Raw genomic sequence first — 22562 nt, 5'->3', positions numbered from 1 at the left:
CACAACTAAATTAACATAAAATAATAGGCTAGATTGTGCTGGACCCAGTCCCCTGTTCAGACTCGCCTGTTTTGGATATGAGAGATGTTCAAGAAAGTATAGTGGGCTCTGAATAGTGGTAACCAGGCCTCAGGAGGTATAATTTGAGGCCTGCTGCAAGAACACAATGATAACTCAATGCTGTGCAAGACTTTAGATTTGAGTAAATTGAAGATAAATTTAATAGGTGGAGGAATTAAAACTATAAATTTTCTTTTTGAAAATAAAAAAGTACGAAAATGCTAACACTTTGCATCTAGGCTTCTGAGAATGCCGGTGCTCTGCAGCTGTCCTCATGCTAAGTTTAGCAGTAGAGCAGGAGGTCAGTTGCATTGGCATTTGACCTCCAGCTCCTTTTGGACTTCGGATGAACGTTCACAGAAGTCAAAGGTGATCTGTGTTACTGGCAGCTGGCAGCTGACAGCTGATGGTTCACTATTGAGCTGCTGCCTGCTAATCAGCTCAATTTGGCCCATTATATTTCCATTATGCTTGCTGCCTATAGCAATAGCAAATGCCATAGCAAATGTCTCATTCCTATTACCAAAAGTTATTGGTTCTGTATAGTGATGCATTTTATTCATGTTAATGATTGCAATATCTTGGCAAATAAGCATTTCTTGGAGATAAAGTGAGCAAGTCTTTTGTAACATTGGTACTATCAGTCCACTTAATCATTTATTTCACTGAATTAATTTTCCTTTTAACTAGGTTTGAACTTTTTACAATGTTTGATAGTAATAAGTAAGATAATAGATCTGTTGCAGTGGCCAAAGATGCCCATCTGGGCTTTGAACATTCAATTATGTTTTTAAAAATTCTATGTACTGTTGAGATAATATTATGTATAATTGCTTAACTTCACCCATACTCTAGAGGTTACTATTACAGAAGAACCTGAAGATGATTACCAGTATGAAGAGGTACTGTACATTTTTTTTGGAAGTTAAATCAAATCTCCTTTAATATAAATTTGTTTAATTTTGAGTATTCAGGACACACTGCAGTTCCCATCAAAGCATGCTTACCATTTTTTAAATGTCTATGATATTCAGTTAAGCAGTTTAAACAGATTCAATTAATTAAAATGTACTCAGATGTAAATTTTAATTAAATATGTCAAACTTTTGTTTGGTATATTTAATTAAAATTTACATCTGAGTACATTTTAAAATAAAAATCAAACAAAAAAAAATAAAATTCACCTTTTTAATGAAGGTCAGCAACCTTGTTCAAATGAGCAGTGTTGTTGATAATATGGCTGGCCTAAAGCTAAGGAATTCAAAGTGCATCTGGCCACTTTGAGCTCAGTACAAGCAAAAACTGCCACTCTGTTTAATGTCGAGTTCAGCAGTGGAGTGTCAGATCGTACATCCCTGTGCCTGACTGACTGACTTCTGTTTGTAGTGCATAGACTTGAAAGTTGAAAATGGCTGAGCAGTAGAGGAAAGAAGGGTGGCAGTCCCCAATGGAAATACCACCCATGTTGAAGCTTGATACAGCAATCTTCTTAATTGGAGTCCCTACTTTTAAGAAAAAAACTATTGATAGCTTTTGTGCTACTTCGCTGTTCCTTAGATTAATCTGCTTTTTAACATGGTGTCTTGGTCTGTTCATTATTTGTACACTTGACACTCTTTATCCATAGTGACTTTAATATCCTTTTTCTATGAAGACAATTATTCATCTAGAATTTTTGTGTATGTCTTCAGCTTCCATATACAGGCTTCCATTTTGATCTTTAATGGGATGTAAATTTACCTTTCTTACCCCCTTTCCCTTTATGTATTTCTAAAACATATTAGGGTTTTCCAAAATTTTCTGTGCCTTTGTTTTCATAGTGCCTTCTTAACCTCCTACTTTCCTTTATAATTTATCTTTTCACCTTCTGTTCTCTTATTTGCTGTTCCCTGTATTGTTATAAGCTTCTCTTGTTGCTGTATTTTACCTATGAGGGTCTAGATTTGAATTTTTCATTCTTGCTGTTTTATTGGAAACCTATTTACTCTGAATCCTCAACATTTCCTGTTAAATGTGTCCTACAGCTCTGTCATTGATTTACCTTTGGCCAGTCATTTCCAGTCAACTTTTAACATGTAAATTAGAGGGAATGATCAATTTTATCTTCAATGTAAGTAGAATCAGAAGTAGACTTTTTGTCCCTCATGCTTGCTCTGCCATGCTCTCAGATGATCTCTTGCCTCGGTACTTTTCTCTTGCATTTATCTGCTATCCCTTGATTCTTTTAATATTTAAAACTTCATTAATCTCTGACTTGAATGTAGTCAGCCACTGCATTCCATCTCTTGCAAGCATGTCTATCCTTCTGTAGGAATCAGACCTGTACATGATTTTCCAGATACATTCTCACCAGGTCCTTGTGTAAGTAGAACAAGTCTTCTGTACTCCTGTATTCAAATCCTCTTGCAATAAAGGTCAAAATGCTATTTAAGATAACTTTATTAGTCACATATACATCAAAACACACAGTGAAATGAATCTTTTGTGTAGTGTTCTGGGGGCAGCCCGCAAGTGTTGCTATGCTTCTGGCGTCAACATAGCATGCCCACAACTTCCTAACCTGTACGTCTTTGAAATGTGGGAGGAAACTGGAGCACCCGGAGGAAACCCACGCAGACACGGGGAGAATGTACAAACTTCTTCCAGACAGTGCCTGGAATTGAACCCGGGTCGCTGGCGCTGTAAAGCGTTATGCTAACCGCTACACTAATTGTTTGCTTTACTTGTATGTAAATTTCCAGTGATTCATGACAAGGCTCCTGGGTTCTTCGGAACATTAACATATTTCAGTCTCTCACCATTTAAAAAAAATATACCCTACCTTTCTGTTTCTGTACCAAGGTGAATGAGCTTACATTTTTCTACATTATGTTCCTTCTGCCAAGCTCTTGCCCATTGATTAAGCAGTCTTTTGTCCCCTGAAACCTCTGCATCTTCCTTGCAAGCTACACTGCCAGCCAGCTTTATATCATCATCATACTTGGATATAATACATGTAATCCCTCATCCAAATCATTGATGCAGATTGTGAACTGCAGATGCTCCAGCACTGAACCCTGCAACACCCTACTATTCATGGCCTCTGATCCTGAAAATGAACTGTTTATTCCAACTCTGTGTTTAGCCAGTTAAACGATTCTTAATCCACACCATTATAATATTTCCAATACTGTGTGCTCTAATTATATTCAATAATCTTATGTGTGGCACCTTATCAAATGCCTTCTGAAAGGGCAAATACACCACATCAGCTGCTTAACCCCTGTTCTGCCAATTACAAGTTTGAAAAGTACTAGGAGATTTATCAAACTTGATTGCCATTTCATTAATTCATATTGCTGATGCCCAATCCTATTATTTTCCAAGTTCATCATCAACATTTCCTTCATATTAGATTATAACATTTTCCCTGCTAGTGATATTAGTCTAGCTGATCTATTGTCTCCTTTCTTTCTTAAATTGCTGCCTACCAATCAGTGTGAATCCCACTAGAGTCTATGGAATTTTGAATGATTATAACTACCCTTAAACCTACTCCTTCAAAGCTAGGTCAATAAGTCTTGGGATTTATCAATTTTTGATTCATTAATTCTCCAGTTCCTTAATTTTTTAATTTTTATTTCCTAGTGCTTTTGTTTTGAGCTCCTCGTTCACTATGGTTCTCTGCAAGGTTTTCTATGTTCCCCCCCCCCCCCCCCCCCCATGAAGTCAGACACACAATATTTGTTTAATTTCTCTGCCATTCCCTTATTCATAGAACAGAACCAAGAATATAGAACAGTACAGCACAGGAACAAGCCCCTCAGCTCAACATGTCTGTGTTGCCCACGATACTAATCTAACTAATCTAACTCGCCTGCACGTGGCCTATATTCCCTGCCAGTTCATGTGTCTATCTAAATGCCTCTTAAGCATTTTAGTGTCTGAAACATGCTGCCAGGGGAGGTGGTAGAGGCTATTACATCAGCTTCTACCACCTCCTCTGGAGGCATTTTCCTGACACGTAACAAAATTGTGTGTGTACAGAAAAAGAGAGGGAAAAAATCTTGTCTTGCAAATCTCCTTTAAACTTTCTCCCTCTCACCTTTAACCTATGGCCTCTAGTATTTGACATATGCACCCTAGGAAAAGGACTCTTGACTATCTACCTGTCTCCGTCTCTCATAATTTTATATGCCCTTATCGGTTTGCCACTCAGCCTCCGACACTCTAGAGAAAACAATCCAAGTTTGTCCAATCTTTCCTTATCATTAATACTCTCCAATCCAGGCAACATCCTGGTGAACTTCTTCGGCACCATCTCTAAACTCTCCACATCCTTCTTATAGTATGCTGGCAAGAATTGCATGCAATAATCCAAATGTGGCCTAACCAAATTTTTATACAGCTGCAATATGGCTTGCCACCTTTTATACTCAATGTCCCAATCAATGAAGGCAGGCATGCTGTAGACCTTCTTTACCATTCTATTCATTTATGTTTGCACTTTGAGGGAGCTGTGGTCTTGTACCCTAAGATCCTACTGTACATCAAAGCTCCAAAGGATCCTGCCATTTTACTGTGTACTTTCCTCTTGCATTTCTTGCATTTGGACTATCAAAATGCATCACCTCACACTTATCTGGACTAAACTCATCCTGCCATTTCTCAGCCTAAATTTCCAACTGATTTATATCCTGCTATATCCTTTGACAACCTTCCTCATTGTCCACGTCTCTACCAATTTTCATGTCATCTGCAAACTTACTGATCTGACCATCTACATTTTCATCCAAATCATTATTATATATCAAACAGATGTCCCAATACTGATCTCTGCAGAATACCACCGATCACGAACCTCCAGTTAGAAGAATACCCCTCTGCCGCTACCCTCTGTCTTCCTTGACCAAGCCAATTTTGGAGTCAGTTTACTAACTAATTATGAATTCCATGTGTCTTAATCTTCTGGACCAGTCTACCTTGAGTGGCCTTGTCAAATGCTTTACTAAAGCCCATGTAGACAACATCAACTGCCTAAACTAATCAATCATCTTCGTCATTCTCTTAAAGAAAGGAACAGCATTGGCTTTTCTTCAGTCTTCTGGTACTTCGCCTATGGCTAAAGAGGATACAAAATTCTCTGTCAAGGCCCCAGCAATCTCCCCCCTTGCTTCCTTCAGTTTCCCGGATAGATCCCATCAGGCTCTGGGGATATCCACCTTAATGTTTTTCAAGGCACCCAACGCCACTTATTTTTTTAATATTAACCCCTAGAATATCAACATACTCCTCTCTAATCTCACCATCAACCATATCCTTCTCCTTTGTGGATACTGATGCAATATATTCATTCAGGTTTTCACCCACTTCTTCTCGCTCCATGCATAAATTTCTTCTTTTGTCCTTGAGTGGACTGACCCTTTCCCTATGCACTTGCTCCTAATATAAATATAAAATGCCTTGGGATTCTCCCTAAATCAAGGATATTTCATTGTCCCTTTTAGCCCTCTGAATTTCATATTTAGGTTCTTTCCTGCTTCCTGTGTTTTCCTCAAGAACCTTGCCTGATTTGAGTTTCCTAATGTTTCAGCTTACATATGTTTTTGACTAAACTTACAATATTTCTTACATTCAGAGGTTCCCGAATCTTGTAATCCTTATCTTTCAACCTCACAGGGACATGTTGGTTCTGAACTTTCATCAACTGGCCTTCAAAAGATGCCCACATCTCAGATGTTGATTTATCCTCAAACAACTACCCCCAATCTACTTTCTCCAGTTCCTGCCAAATACTGTAAAAAAAAATTAGTCTCTTCCCCCCCACCAAACCAATCAGAACTTGCACCCAAGGACAGGTCTTATCCTTATCTATGACTGTCTTAAACATTACAAAATTATGGTCACTGTCCCCAAAATGTTCCCCCCCGACCCACCCCTTGGATACTTCAATCACCAGCATAAGGTCCAGCATGGCTTCATTCCCAATTGGATTATCAAACATATTGTTTCAAGAGACCCTCCTGGATGTCCCTAACACATTCTGTCCCATCTAAGCCCCTGGCAGTAAGGGAATCCCAGTCAATATTGGGGAAGTTAAAACTGCCCACTACAAAAACCCTGTTGCTTGTACATCTTTCTATGATATGCCTGCATATCTGTTTATCTAGCTCCCACTGGCTACTAGGAGGCCTATGGCATTCCCCAATATAATTTTTCTTATCTCAATCTGTAAGGGGCCTGCATTAATTCTAGCTTTTTTTTTACCTGTCATTGAAGCTATTCAGTCTTTTTTTCCCCTCCCATCAGCTTACTCTCACATTCTACTTTCCCTTTCATTGTCTTTCATTGATTAATTGTGAAATTTCCCAATCTTCAGACTTGCTGTTTCATTGGTCCATTATCTTTGTCTTGTGGTCTATCCTCGATCTTTTCACAATAATGCTAAATCTGTGAATTATGATGGCTGCCTCCAATGCTTGCTCACAACCACTTTTCCACATTCTCAGACATATTTCCTGAAACTGAGTCCAGAAATGCTCCCTTTTTCTGATTGGTAAGATGTTATGGGTAGTATGCCACAGTGATTGCTCTTTTTTTCACAGCTTATATAAATAACGTGGGTGATGGGAGTGAAGGCACGATTGCTAACTTTGATGATATACAGAGATAGGTGGGAAAGTTAGTTAAGAAGGGGTCATAAGTTGGCTACAAAATGATTTAAAAAGGTTAAGTGATTGAGCAAGGATCTGGCAAATGGAGCATAATGTGGGAAAATGTGAACGAGTCAAATTGGACAGGAAAAATTTTTAAAAAACTGAGTTTGCAAAGCTCTACAATGTAGAGGGATTTCATGTCCTAATGCAGGCTATTTTGCAGATATAGCAAGTAATTTGGAAAGCCAACAGAATATTACTGTTTATTGGCAGAGAAATTTAATCCAAAAAATAGGGAGCTTTTGCTTCAGTTATGTAGGACATTAGTGAGATCGCAAGTGGAGCGTTCTGCTTACTAGGATTAAAAACTGAAATCCAACCACTAGGGGGAAAAAAGCTATCAATCAGCTTCTTCTGATGCTTCTCTTTATTTTCATTATTTCTCTCCAACTCTTGTAAAAGTTGTTTTTCATTTGAGAGCTTGTTTTGTTGTAGTTCCAGCAGCCAGAGCAGCAGAGGGGAGGAGCCAGCAGCTTTTTTGTTTAAAGTTGTTTCTGATTGGCCATCTATCCATGGAGCTGAAGAGTTAGGCAAGGTCTTAAATGAAATTTTTGCATCTGTATTTACTCGAGAGACAGACACAGAGTCTATAGAACTGAGGAAAAAGAGTGAGGTCAAGGACCACATCCGCATTACGGAAGAGATACGGTACGTGGGGCGGCACGGTAGCATAGCGGTTAGCGCGACGCTATTACAGTTCCAGCGATCGGGGTTAGATTCCCGTCGCTGTCTGTAAGGAGTTTGTATGTTCTCCCGTGTCTGCGTGGGTTTCCTCCGGGTGCTCTGGTTTCCCCCCACATTCCAAAGATGTACGGGTAGGTTAATTTAGGTTTAAAATGGGCGGCGCGGACTCGTTGGGCCAGAAGGGCCTATTACCACACTGTAAATAAAATTTAAATTTATAAGAGGTGCTGGCTGATTTGAGGCGAATTAGGATGGATAAATCCCCAGGGCCTGACGAGGTGTCCCCTCAGACTTTGTGGGAGGCTAGTGCAGAAATTGCAGGGGCCCTGGCAGAGATATTTAGAACATCCTTAGCCACAGGTGAGGTGCCAGAGGACTAGAGGATAGCTAATGTCGTTCTGTTATTTAAGAAAGGATCCTAGAATAAGCCGGGAAATTATAGGCCGGTGAGCTTGACATCAGTCGTGTGTAAAATATTTGAAGGTATTCTGAGGGACAGGATATACAGGTGTTTGGATAGACAGGGCTTGATTAGGGATAGTCAACATGGCTTTGTGCATGGCAGGTCATGTCTAAGCAATCTTTTAGAGTTTTTTGAGGAGGTTACCAAGAATGTTGATCAAGGGAAGGCAGTGGATGTTGTCTTCATGGACTCTAGCAAGGCCTTTGACAAAGTCCCACATGGGAGGCTGGTCCAGAAAGTTAAGTCGCTTGGCATTCAGGATGAAGTAGTCAATTGGATTCAATGTTGGCTTAGTGAGAGAAGCCAGAGAGTGGTAGTAGATGGTGATCTCTCTGACTGGAGGCCTGTGACTAATGGTGCTGGGCTCATTGTTGTTTATCATCTATGTTAATGATTTAAATGATAATGTGGTAAACTGGATCAGAAAATTTGTGGATGACACCAAGATGGAAGGCTATCAAAGCTTGCAAAGTGATCTTGACCTGTTGGGAAAATGGGCTGAAAAACAGTAGATGGAATTTAATGCAGACAAGTGTGAGGTGATGCACTTTGGGAGGACAAACCAGGATAAGACTAACACAGTGAATGGTAGGGCACTGAGATGTGCGTCAGAGCAAAGGGACCTGGGACTACAGGTCCATAGTACCTTCAAAGTGGCATCACAGGTAGATGGGGTTGTAAGGAGAGCTTTTGGCACATTGGCCTTCACAACTCCTGTACTCAATGCCCTGATTTGTGATGTTATGTTGAAATTCTATAAGATGTTGGTGAGGCCAAACTTGGAGTATTGTGTGCAGTTCAGGTCACTTACCTACAGGAAAGATATCAATAAGCTTGAAAGTGCAGAGAAAATTTACACCGATGCTGCTGGGACTTGAGTTATAGGGAAAGGTTCAATGGGTTAGTACTTTATTCTCTGGAGTGTAGGAGAATGAGAGGAGATCTTATAGAGGTATACAAAATTATGAAGGGCATAGATATGGTGAGTGCATGCAGGCTTTTTCCCCTTGAGTTGGGTGAGACCAGAACTAGAGGTCATAGGTTTAGGGTGAAAGGTGAAATATTTAAGGGGAATCTGAGGGAGAACTACACTCAGAGGGTAGTGCAAGTATGGAATGAGCTGTCAGTAGAAGTAGTGGATGCGGGTTCAATTGTGACATATAAGAGAAGTTTCGATAGATGCATGGATGAGAGGGGGAAATGGAGGACTATGGTCCAGGTGCAGGTAGATGGGACAAGGCAGAAAACCAGGCTAGCATGGACTAGATAGGCAGAAGAGCCTGTTTCTGTGCTGTAGTGCTCTATGAATGTGGACTCTATGGCTAAGTGTGTGGCAACTCAGCCAATAAAAGGAAGGTAGGGTCAGGCAGAGCAGCCATTGTGTGAGTGGAGCCAATGTAGGAGAGAGGAGCTGAGGCTTTGGCTTGAAGAGGTGGAATAAGTGGCCCAAGTATGGGGAGTGAGAGCAGCTCTTTTTTTTTAACAAAGATCTTGAGTGGGAAGACACGGGTAAGAACAGGTGAGCTTTTATTCTGTGATTGATCCTTATCCCTTGATTCAGTGTAGGCAGGATGGGAGTTAGGATAGTGGAATGCTCCTCCTGCAAGATGTGGGAAGTCGGGGAACCTCGCGGTCTCCCTGATGACTACATCTGTGAAGTGCACCCAGGTGCAGCTCCTGACAGACAGGTCAAGGAACTGGAGCTGGATCTGGAGGTATTCAGGATCATTCAGGAAGCTGAGGGCTTCACAGATGAGACTTTTACTGTGATCATACCCAAGGTACAGGGTTCAGATAGATGGGTGACCACCAGAAGAAGTAAGGGGAATAGGCAGTCAGTGCAGGGTTCCCCTGTGGCAATTCCCCTCATCAGCAGGTATAGCTCTTTGGATACTGTTGAGGGGGATGACCTTTCAGGGGCTAGTAGCAGAAACTGGGTCTCTGGCACTGCGACCAGCTCTGAGGCTCAGGGAAAGGGCACAGTCAGACAGGGCAATAGTAATAGGAGACTCGATAGCGAGAGGGACAGACAGAAGACTCTGTGGCCAGGGAAGAGACACCAGGATGGTGTGTTGCCTCCCGGGTGTCAAGTCAGGGATGTCTCTGAGGGGTGCAGGTGAAGAGTATAAACCTAGCAATCAAGATAACCACGTTCACAGTAAAAGGGCAGATAGGACCACTGCTTTAAATTGCATCTATTTCAATGCACGTAGCTTAACAGGTAAGGCAGATGAACTGAGGGCGTGCATTTCCTCTAGAGACTGGGATATTGTGGCCATAACAGAAACGTGGCTGAGAGAAGGGCAGGACTGGCAGCTCAATGTTCTGGGATACTGACACCCTAGGTGTGACAGAGCAACAGGTAAGGGTGGAGGGGGTGTTGCCTTTTCGATAAGGGAGGACATTATAACAGTGCTTAGAGAGGATATTCTTGAGGGATCATCAAACATGACTATTTGGGTAGAACTTAGAAATAAGAAGGGATGGTTACCTTGGTAGGGCTGTATTGTAGACCCCACCGCCCCACCCCCCCCAATAGTCAGCACGAACTTGAGCAGATGTGTTGAGAAATTGCACACAGTTGTGAGAATAGTAGGGTAGTGCTAGCAGGAGATTTCGATTTTTCCCGGTATCGACTGAGCCACCCAGAATGTAAAGGACCCGGACAGGGCAGAATTTGTGTGGTGCATACAAGATAGTTCCCTCACACAAGATATAGAGGAACCTACTCAGGAAGGAGCAATACTGGACCTCCCCTTAGGGAACGAGGCGGGCCAAGTAACTGAAGTGGCAGTTGGGGAGCACTTTGTCCACTGACTACAATTCTATTAGTTTTAAAATAGCTATGGAAAAAGATAGAACAGGTCCACAGATTAACTGGACTGGAGCAGGGTCAACTTCGAAGGCATTAGGCAGGATCTTGCTGGGGTCAACTGGGTGACTCTATGTAAAGGCAAAGGAACAGTTGGCAAGTGGGAGGGTTTTAAAGGGTCTTATCAAGAGTCCAGGGGCAGCATGTTCCTGTTAGGGTGAAGGGTAGCTATACCAAGTTCAGGGAGCCCTGGCTGACAAGAGATATTGAGGTCTGGTCAGGAGAAAGAAAGAAGCATCCATTGTGTTTAGGCAGCTGGGTACAAATGAATCTCTGGATGAATATAAAGTGTAAGACCAGGCTTAAGAAGGAAATCAGGAGGGCAAAAAGAGGGTATGAGATGGATTTGGCAGGCAGAATTAAAGATAATCCCAAGAGGTTCTTCAGTTATATTAACAGTAGAAGGGTGACTAGGGAGAAACTAGGTCCTCTTAAAGACCATCAGGGCCGTCTGTGTGTGGAGCCACAGGAGATGGCCAAGATTTTTAACATCTTGTTCTCCTCGGTGTTTACTAAGGAGAATATCATGGATGCCAGAGAAATTAGGGTAATAAATAGTGAGGTCTTGGATTACGTGCATATTACGAGGAAGGACGTATTTGCAGCCTTGAAGCACATTAAGGTGGGCCAATCTTCAGGGCCTGACCAACTGCACTCCCCCCCCACCCCCCGTGCCAGGGAAGAAATCACGGGGGCCCTTGTAGAGGTAGTTGCTTTGTTGTTAGCCACTGGCAAAGTTCCAGAAAACTGGAGGGTGGCTAATGTTGTTCCATTGTTCAAGAACGGTGGCAAAGACAGGCCAAGGATCTACAGGCTGGTGAGTCTGACTTCAGTTGCAGGGAAGTCACTGGAAGGAATTCTGAGGGACAAGATCTACCATCACTTGGATAGTTAAGACCTGATCAGGAATAGCATGGTTTTGTGCGTGGGAGGTCATGTTTGATGAATCTTCTGGAGTATTTTGAAGAGGTAGCTAAAGGGGTAGATGAAGGTAGGTGTTATGAACCAGCAACAAAAGAAACACACCGGGATGTATAAGTGTTAAAAACTATTTTATTAATAACTACTTATGATAATAAGAAAAATAAAAGTAAAAATGTTAGAATGTTAGAAGTAAAAATGTTAAACCTTGAACATTAACCCCAAAAGCTAAACTCGCCGTGTGTGTGTAGCAAATTCCCAAACTCTAAGTCCAGGAATAGTTTTCAAAGTTCAGTTCAGCAAGCTGTAAGGTGAAACATGAGCAAAGGCTTCTTCAACAACCATCGTTGTCTGAAGATAAGACGTAGATGTAGAGAACATAGAGAGAGTAATTACGAAATCCAAATGTTCCATGATGGAACCCGATCGACACCTCAGTGTTTACTCGGTAGTGACTTCCTCACCCCGAAAAGCCTCTGAATGGTGGCCGTCCACACAAATACCTGGTTTCCTCCACAGGTCAGCAACAAAGTGAACTCCACCGGATTACTCCCAATTTCCATACGTGGATTGTAGTAACAGACACAGTTATTGTTTCTCATCCATCGATAGAGAAACTAGCAGGCTGGTCTCTCTCTCCCTCTCTCTTTCTTTTCTCTCTTTCCTCTCTTTCCTCTCTTTCCTCTCTTTCCTCTCTTTCCTCTCTTTCCTCTCTTTCCTCTCTTTCCTCTCTTTCCTCTCTTTCCTCTCTTTCCTCTCTTTCCTCTCTTTCCTCTCTTTCCTCTCTTTCCTCTCTTTCCTCTCTTTCCTCTCTTTCCTCTCTTTCCTCTCTTTCCTCTCTTTCCTCTCTTTCCTCTCTTTCCTCTCTTTCCTCTCTTTCCTCTCTTTCCTCTCTTTCCTCTCTTTCCTCTCTTTCCTCTCTTTCCTCTCTTTCCTCTCTTTCCTCTCTTTCCTCTCTTTCCTCTCTTTCCTCTCTTTCCTCTCTTTCCTCTCTTTCCTCTCTTTCCTCTCTTTCCTCTCTTTCCTCTCTTTCCTCTCTTTCCTCTCTTTCCTCTCTTTCCTCTCTTTCCTCTCTTTCCTCTCTTTCCTCTCTTTCCTCTCTTTCCTCTCTTTCCTCTCTTTCCTCTCTTTCCTCTCTTTCCTCTCTTTCCTCTCTTTCCTCTCTTTCCTCTCTTTCCTCTCTTTCCTCTCTTTCCTCTCTTTCCTCTCTTTCCTCTCTTTCCTCTCTTTCCTCTCTTTCCTCTCTTTCCTCTCTTTCCTCTCTTTCCTCTCTTTCCTCTCTTTCCTCTCTTTCCTCTCTTTCCTCTCTTTCCTCTCTTTCCTCTCTTTCCTCTCTTTCCTCTCTTTCCTCTCTTTCCTCTCTTTCCTCTCTTTCCTCTCTTTCCTCTCTTTCCTCTCTTTCCTCTCTTTCCTCTCTTTCCTCTCTTTCCTCTCTTTCCTCTCTTTCCTCTCTTTCCTCTCTTTCCTCTCTTTCCTCTCTTTCCTCTCTTTCCTCTCTTTCCTCTCTTTCCTCTCTTTCCTCTCTTTCCTCTCTTTCCTCTCTTTCCTCTCTTTCCTCTCTTTCCTCTCTTTCCTCTCTTTCCTCTCTTTCCTCTCTTTCCTCTCTTTCCTCTCTTTCCTCTCTTTCCTCTCTTTCCTCTCTTTCCTCTCTTTCCTCTCTTTCCTCTCTTTCCTCTCTTTCCTCTCTTTCCTCTCTTTCCTCTCTTTCCTCTCTTTCCTCTCTTTCCTCTCTTTCCTCTCTTTCCTCTCTTTCCTCTCTTTCCTCTCTTTCCTCTCTTTCCTCTCTTTCCTCTCTCTCCTCTCTCTCCTCTGACTGACTTCGACTGACTATTTCAAAAATGTCATTACGTCCTTTATCTTCGGTTGACGTAAGCACACCACACACACACACACACACACACACACACACACACACACACACAAAACTAACTCTATCTTAAAGGGACATTCACCGAGTCCATAACACCTCCCACCTAAAAAGAATTTTTTTCCTTAAAAAAATTTAACCGCGCATACAGTTAGTAATGTTAATAATTATCATTCTACACAATTACAGAATATCAGATTAGTAAAGATACATGTTTCCCATTTAACATCGGGAAAGACTATCAGCAATCATGTTATCTTTGCCTTTAATGTGAGTTATCATGAGATCAAACTCTTGCAAAATTAAACTCCAGTTTAACAGCCTTCTGTTCTTGTTTTTCACTCAGCTCAGAAACACCAATGGGTTATGATCTGTATACACAGTCAATGGTTTCTGAGCGGTGCAAACATATACACTGAAATGTTGCAAGGCTGAAACAAGCGACAGTAATTCTTTCTCTATGGTGGAATAATTCTTTTGATGCTCATTAAATTTCTTTGAAAAGTAAGCTACAGGATGGTCAATATCATCAAGGTCACCCTTCTGCAACAACACAGCTCCTGCAGCTTCATCACTGGCATCTACTGCTAATGAAAATGGCTTTTCAAAGTCAGGTGATTTGAGCACAGGATGGTAGCGTAAAATGGCTTTCAGCTTCTCAAATGCTTCTTGACAAGAATCTGTCCAAACAAACTTTACTCCCTTCTTCAGAAGATTAGTTAGGGGAAGAGCAACATCAGCAAAATTTTTACAAAATTTTCAGTAATATCCAACCATTCCCAAAAATCTTCTAACAGTCCTCGTACCCGTGGGAACAGGGAACTCAGATATTGCTTGAACTTTTGCCTGAACAGGAGCTAACTTGCCTTGATCTACAACATAACCAAGATACGTCACAGTAGCATGGCCAAATTCACTTTTAGCCAAGTTAACTGTAAGGTTAGCTTCGGAAAGTCTTTCAAACAACCTTTCTAACGCAGAGATGTGATCCTCCCATGTATCATTCCCTGTCACTAACTCGTCAATGTAGGCATCTGTATATTTTAACCCATGAATCACCGAATTAATCATTCTTTGAAATGTTGCCGGAGCATTTTTCATTCCAAATGGCAAAACATTATAATCATACGATCCAGAAGGGGTTACAAAGGCAGAAATTTCCCTTCTTCTGTCTGTTAATGGAACACACCAGTACCCTTTTAATAGGTCAATCTTTGTAAGAAATTTAGCCTTTCCCACTCTGTCTATGCAATCATCCACCCTAGGAATAGGGTAAGCATCTGACTTAGTTACAGCATTCACTTTTCTGTAATCTGTGCAAAATCTAACAGTTCCATCAGGTTTAGGCACAATAACACAGGGTGATCTCCAGTTTGAAGCGGAATGTCTAATAATATCATTTTCTAACATATATTCAATCTCTTGGTCAACAAGTTTGCTTTTTTCCACATTCATTCGATATGGGTGTTTGATTGGTTTTGCATCCCCAACATCAACATCATGGGTAATTATCGATGTTCTGTTTGGAACATCTGGGAACAGATTTTTAAATTTTAAAATTAATCCTCTCATCTGTTGTTTTTGTGAAACTTGTAAATGGTCCAACTTCGTTCCAAGGTTCTCCAGGATATTTTGGTTTTTTAGTTTTGATGGAACAATATTTGGTCTAAATTGGCCTTCCTCAATATCAACATCAGGCATTCTAGAAACAACCTTCATATCATCCACCATGGCCACAACTGTATCTCTCTCATAATAAGGCTTAAGCATGTTTACATGACAGTTGTGTTTTCTTGCGTCTGTCTGGTGTTTTGATTATATATGTCAAATCAGTTACTCGGGATTCAATAATATATGGTCTAGAAAAACGAGATTGCAATGGATTGTTCTGGCTAGGGAAAAATACTAACACCTTTTGTCCCACTGCAAATGTCTTGGGCCGAGCACGTCTGTCAAAACATGTCTTCATTCTTATCTGGCTGGTTTTCAAATTCTCTCTTGCCAGCTGGCAGACTCTCTCCAACCAAGTTTTAAACTTTTGGACATAGTCCAACAGACTCAAATGCACTTCCTCATTAACCCATTGTCCTCTTAACAATTCTAAAGGTCCTTTCACCCGATGTTCAAATACAAGCTCAAGCGGACTAAATCCTAATGACTCCTGTATTGATTCTGTCATGGCAAACAAAAGTAAGTGAACACCCTTGTCCCAATCCTTTGTGTTTTCAAAGCAATAAGTCTTCAGCATATTTTTGAGAGTAGAATGAAATCTCTCCAGAGCTCCCTGAGATTCTGGGTGATATGCAGATGATACAATCTGTTTTGCCCCCAGCTCATAGACTAGTTGTTGAAATAAATTAGACATAAAATTACTGCCTTGATCAGATTGGATTTCTTTTGGCAAACCAACCAAAGTAAAAAAAAAATTAAAAGAGCTTTTGACACAGTCTTGGCCTTAATATTTCTGAGGGGTATTGCCTCTGGAAATCTAGAAGTTGTACACATGATGGTTAACAAATACTGATTTCCAGCCTTAGACTTTGGCAATGGGCCAACACAGTCCACAATCACCTTCAAAAAGGGTTCACCAAAAGCAGGAATAGGTTTCAATGGAGCCACAGGGGGTCTTTGATTTGGTTTACCTACCATCTGACATGTGTGACAGGTTCGACAAAACATCACCACATCTTTTCTCAAACCAGGCCAATAGAATTGTTTCAAGATCTTCCCTACAGTTTTATTCACCCCAAAATGACCACCCAAAGGCATACTATGGGCCAGGTTTAAAATCTCATTCCTATAAACTTTAGGAACCACAACCTGATAAGTAACTTCCCATTCCTCATTAACAGGGACATGAGGAGGTCTCCATTTCCTCATTAACACTCCATTTTTGACATAATATCCAATTGGCACTTCTTCAATCTCATCACATGAGAGTGCTTTTTCACTCAATTCTGTAAGCTCAGGGTCTTTCGTCTGTTCCACTATAAATTCTTTCCTCGACAAAGGCAAATCTTTAAATTCAGGCTCAATACAAGGATTTTGATCCTCCAGTGAAGACAGAAAAGTCTCAGACAAGGCATCATAATTTTCTTCCTGTTTAGGGCTGTCACGGGGAACAACATTAGGCTGCACAGAACTGTCGGCCTTGGCTAATTGTTTAGCTCTAGCTCGAGTCACCGCACAGGATGGGTAAACATCTGGATCATTCTCAGACTCATCAATCCTTGGTTTGGTCGTTAACCGTACCACAGGGACAAATTCTCCATCTGCAAGGTCATTCCCCAATAACAAAGAAACTCCTTCCACTGGTAAACTAGGTCGTATCTCTATCTCGACAGGTTCTTCTACGAACTTTGACTTTAAAATCACCTTGTGCAAAGGGACAGACATGGTGTCACCTGTAACACCTCGCACTAGCTTTACCTCACCAGTGTCAGTTTCTTCACCAAAATTTAAAATACTGTCCAGCAAGGGAGATTGGCAAGCCCCAGTATCTCTAAGGATTTTCACTGGCACTTGGGGTGACCCATCATTCAGTGAAACAAAACCCTCTGATACATAAGAACGGAATTCCTTTCTCACCTCCTCCAACTTTTCAGCTTTCACCTTTGGCAAGGACTGATCTTTAACAACATCTCCTAAACCTTTTTGGTTTTTAATTACCTGAAAACAAGCATTGGGCACGGCTTCCTTCCTTTTCTTCAAAAGGGCACAATTAGCTATCACATGGCTAGGTTTCTTACAGTAATAACAAGTACGCTCAACAGGTTTCTCCAGCGCTGGCTTCTTTTCATCCTTCCCTTTTTGATTACTTCCAAATTTAATCTCCGGTTTACCTGGATTGTCCTTATAACTCATTTGAAAAGTTTTAGGTGGTCCCCATTTGGATTTATGGGTTAAAACATAATCATCTGCCAACCTAGCAGTCTCTTGTAAAGTTTCCACTTCCTTTTCATTTAAATATGTTGTTATTTCAGCTGGGACACATCTTTTAAAGTCTTCCACTAACATCAATTCTGCCAATTTATCATAATCCCCAACTACATTTTTAGCCATGCACCATCGTTCAAAACATATTCTCTTTTCATTGGCAAATTCCATGTACGTCTGATCTCAGATTTCTTCAAGTCTCTAAAATTTTTGGCTATAAGCTTCAGGTACCAATTCATAAGCCTTCAACACAACTTGTTTTGCCTTTGTATAATCAGCTGCATCCTCAACAGACAAAGCAGAATAAGCTTTTTTGAGCTTTACCTTTAATTACACTCTAACATAAGAGCCCATCCTTCCTTTGGCCAGTTTGAACTCACAGCAACCTTTTCAAAATGTTGGAAATACTGATCAACCTGATCTTCCTCAAAAGGAGGGAGTAATGGAACCTCCCTACTGGCTATGAAACTATTATCAGAATCAGATTCGGAACTCCCTCGATTCATTGCTATCTCATGCTGCCTCTGTCTCTTCCTTTCCTCAGCCTCTATTTTCTTTGTTTCTAGCTCAGCCTCTACCTTCAGCCGAGTTTGTTCTAGCTCTAGTCTCCTTTGTTCTGCCTCAGCTTCAAACTTCAGCTGAGTTTGTTCTAGCTCTAGTTTCCTTTGTTCTCATTCAGCCTCTATCTTTGCCAGCTGCACCTGTGCCTCAGAAATCGCTGGTTCACTGCCAGGAAACTGCTTAAGCACCTCCTCCTCAAACACCTTCTTCTCCACATAATGGCCAGCTATCAGTCTCTGAATATCTGCCTTTCTCATAAATCGCATTACTGCCTCCAGATGTAGCTGTGCCACAATTTTCACCAAATCAGGCTTCCTCATACCCTGCAATCCTCCAGGGGTGGGTTTTTTCAAAAATGTATCCATTGTTGCTGGTTTCCACACACACAAGCCAATTAAAAAGAATTTATCAGACCGACCACAATCAGTGGTCCACTAAGACCCCAATTTGTTCAAACTCAGACCTCCCTCGTCAATCATTGGATACGATCCCGGACGACACTCGTTAATTTGGGGAACGGTCTTGGACGACACTCATTAATCTTTGGGTTGGATCCCAGACGAGCCCCCAATTTTGTTACGAACCAGCAACAAAAGGAACACACCGAGATGTATAAGTGTTAAAAACTATTTTATTAATAACTACTTATGATAATAAGAAAAATAAAAGTTAGAATGTTAGAAGTAAAAATGTTAAACCTTGAACATTAACCCCAAAAACTAAACTCGTCGTGTGTGTGTGTGGCAAATTCCCAAACTCCAAGTCCAGGAATAGTTCAGTTCAGCAAGCCGTAAGGTGAAACATGAGTAAAGGCTTCTTCAACAACCACCGTTGTCTGAAGATAAGACGTAGATGTAGAGAATGTAGAGAGAGTAATTACGAAATCCAAATGTTCCACGATGGAACCCGATCGACACCTCAGTGTTTACTCGGTAGTGACTTCCTCACCCTGAAAAGCATCCGAATCGTGGCCGTCCACACAAATACCTGGTTTCCTCCACAGGTCAGCAACAAAGTGAACTCCACTGGATTACTCCCAATTTCCATATGTGGATTGTAGTAACAGACACAGTTATTGTTTCTCATCCATCGATAGAGAAACTAGCAGGCTGGTGTCTCTCTCTCTCTCCTCTGACTGACTGTTTCAAACATGTCATTACGTCCTTTATCTTCGGTTGATGTAAGCACGCCCACACACACACACACACACACACACACACACACACACACACACACACACACACACACACACACACACACAAACTAACTCTATCTTAAAGGGACATTCACTGAGTCCGTAACAGTAGGGCTGTGGAGCTTGTCTATATGGACTTTAGTAAGGCCTTTGGCATGGTCCCACATGGTAGGCTGATCTGGAAGGTTAGGTTGCATGGGATTCAGAATTGGCTTGATGATAGGAAGCAGAGGGTGGTGGTTGAAGGCCGATTCTCTGACTGGAGGCCTGTGACTAGTGGGGTGCCCCAGGGGTCAGTGTTGGGACCTCTGTAATTATTTATGTAAATGATTGGTATATGAATATACATGGCTCGATTAGCAAGTTTGCTGATGATACTAAATTAGGGGATCTTGTTGATGGTGAAGCAGGTTACAATGAATTGCAAAGAGATCTTGATCAGTTGGGGAGATGGGCTGAGGAATGGCAAATAGATTTCAACTTGGATAAGTGTGAGGTGATGCATTTTGGACAGTCAAGCCAGGGTAGGACTTAGACAGTGAATGGCAGGGCACTGACGAGTGTTGTGGAACAGAGGGACCTGGGAGTACAAGTGCATAGTTTAATGAAAACTACTGCACAGGTTGATAGGGTAGTGAAGAAGGTGTTTAGCATGCTGGCCTTTACCAGTCAAGGCATTGAGTTTCAGAGTAGGGACATTATGTTGCAGTTATATAAATTGTTGGTGAGGCCACACTTGCAGTATTTTGTACAGTTTTGGTCACCCTGTTATAGAAAAGATATTGTCAAGCTGGAGAGGGTGCAGAAGAGATTTACGAGGATGCTGCCTGGACTAGAGGGCCTGAGTTATAGGGAGAGGTTGGCCACGCTGGCTCTTTATTCCTTGGAGCGTAGGAGAATGAGGGGTGACCTCATAGAAGTTCATAAAATCATGAGGGTACGGATAAAGTAGATGGTCATAGTTGTTTCCCTAGGGTTGGCGAGTCCATAACTAGAGGTGCAGATACAAGATAAGAGGAGAGAGATTTAAGAAACCTGAGAAGTAACTTCTTTACACAGGGAAGTGAGTATTTGGAATGAGCTGCCAGAGGAAGTGGTCGAGGCGGGTACAATTGCAACATTTAAGAGGCATTTGGATAGGTACATGGAGGGGAGGGGATTGGAGGGTTATGGGCCGATCGCAGGCAACTGGGACTAGCAGGGAGGATGCTATGGTTGGCATGGACCAGTTGGGCTGAAAGGCTATGACTCTGACTAGTATTATCACTGGTTCACTCCAATCACAACACGCTGCTAAGTTGATCTGAGGCATCAAGTAGTGCCGCCTTCTCCTTCCACATCAACTTCATGTAGTCGGCAAACTCCAGAGAGTTTGCGTTTTTTTTCAAACTGATCTCTGCTGAACCTGCACTCTGTGTAACCACTACCAATCATAGATTTAAAAGTTTAAAAATCAAAAATACTAGTGTACTTAATTTTTAAAAAGTATAAATTACTTAATATTTGCTTCCTTGCAACTGTTCCTCTTTATGAAAGTGATTAGGATTCCTGCTCCTGGCCCAGGTCTAACTTGCTTCAGGTACAGCAGCAGATTGCACAGTCTATGCAATGGGAAATTACAGCAACTTTGCTCACTAGTGATTGGACCACAAGAGCAACTTGAATTCAGAATGCAGTTGGGAAATTGATGCAGATTAGCTAGCAAATTCAAATCATCCATGTTTGTATGAAATCTTAATATTGGAGGCACATACTCATTTCTCAGCAACATGTATCCTATTATTTCCCATTAACAGTAGGCTGGTGAAATAATTGTGTTAGGAAATGACATATACCATGTATAAAAATGTAATCTCATCCATTCTCAAGATTATAGAATCATTTTGCACATTTCATTAAATAAAGACAAGTCCATCATACACATCAAAACTAGCTCCTAATGCAAAATTGTAACATTTGCATATTAAAAAAATAAAGCTGTGTATGTGCTTGATTATCCTGAAGGAATGTAATGTCAATTATCCTGAAGGAATGTAATGTCAAGAAATTTAGTGTAATGAACTGCTAACCATACAGATGTTCATGTTTGAGTGGAAGTGTGACAAAAATGCTATTTCATAACTTGATTAATGTAATTTGGGTGTTATCATTTTTGTTATAATGTTGATGTCTGAAAGTGAAAGGGAAGTCTTGTGGAGTGCCTTTGGTTCTACGTATTTGTCATTTGGTATAAGGAAATTTATGAAAATCTATTTGGATTTTTTTTTAAAACAAACATAATCATCTTGCCTCTTTCCATACTGGCTGTAGAGCCTTGAAAATCTATGGTACTATCTGGAGTACTCTACATCTGCAGCTGGTAGTGCTTGAGGTGGTGGGTGAATTCTTCAAATGTTTAAAATTGCCTAAAAAATGTTTTAAAATGCCCATTATTTTCTGTGGGAACAGCATTGGAATGCAATCTATTTATTATGGAACACTGTAGCGGGAAAAGGAATGCATTTGCATGTCCTTAAGTAACTAAAACAACTTGCTTTTTTTAAAATCAAAGAATCACAACAGGTTTTTGAGTATTTTTCTATTATAAAATAGGGGAATAGGTAAAATAAAAACTACTCATCCTTTTGGGGGTAAGAAAAAGATGTATTGAAGAAGACACACTGACATGTAGGCAAAAAGACTTAACTAACCTTAAAATAATGAGAGTTTGACAGTTGTAAGGCATTACTAGTAAGTAGGACAAGTTCTAGAACTTTCTATTGCTGAAACTGCGCTGCAATAAAACATTCTAATAAATACTCTACTTTTTCCTTTTTCATTATTCTGTTTTTATTTTGTTTCCAGATTCCTCCTGATGATGACTTGAGTATTTCAGAAGGAGATGAAAATTTGGAGAATATTGTGAAGACAATAGAGCAACAGAATGAGGATTTAAAAGCAGCAGTAGGAATTTTTTTATTTACATTAACTTAAGTTCACATATGGTCTGGTATGGATGTTAAACTGTAATTGGAGTAGTTACTATGTATTTTGATAGCTAAAGGCTTTTGTATGGCTTTATATTGATTAAAAGAAACAAGAATTGGAAAAGTAGGTAATTGTGCTGAAAGTTTAAGGGATCCATTTGTAATTTAAAGTTGAACTACTGTGAAGAAAGGGAGTCAGGAGATCCAATTTTTTGATACTAGGAGTTTACAACATTCACTATTATATGCAGAAGCCAATTTTCAACCAGTAATGTTATGAAAACACCAATTCATTAAACAACCAGATCATCTTTTTTGGATGTTGGATGAAATATAAATGTT

At 40.8% G+C, this 22562-nt stretch overlaps 1 protein-coding gene across 1 annotated transcript in view; it reads left to right on the top strand.

Moving 5' to 3' along the window:
- Window positions 1-22562, top strand: part of LOC127574538 (sperm-associated antigen 16 protein) — a 624219-nt gene that overhangs the window by 4065 nt on the left and 597592 nt on the right. The window contains 2 exon segments of the mRNA XM_052023594.1: window positions 916-962; window positions 22099-22197. Of these exon segments, the coding sequence (XP_051879554.1) occupies window positions 916-962; window positions 22099-22197 (146 nt within the window).

The sequence above is a fragment of the Pristis pectinata genome, chromosome 1, assembly GCF_009764475.1.
Source record: "Pristis pectinata isolate sPriPec2 chromosome 1, sPriPec2.1.pri, whole genome shotgun sequence".
NCBI lineage: Eukaryota > Metazoa > Chordata > Chondrichthyes > Rhinopristiformes > Pristidae > Pristis > Pristis pectinata.
This window is presented reverse-complemented; position numbering and strand designations above follow the sequence as displayed.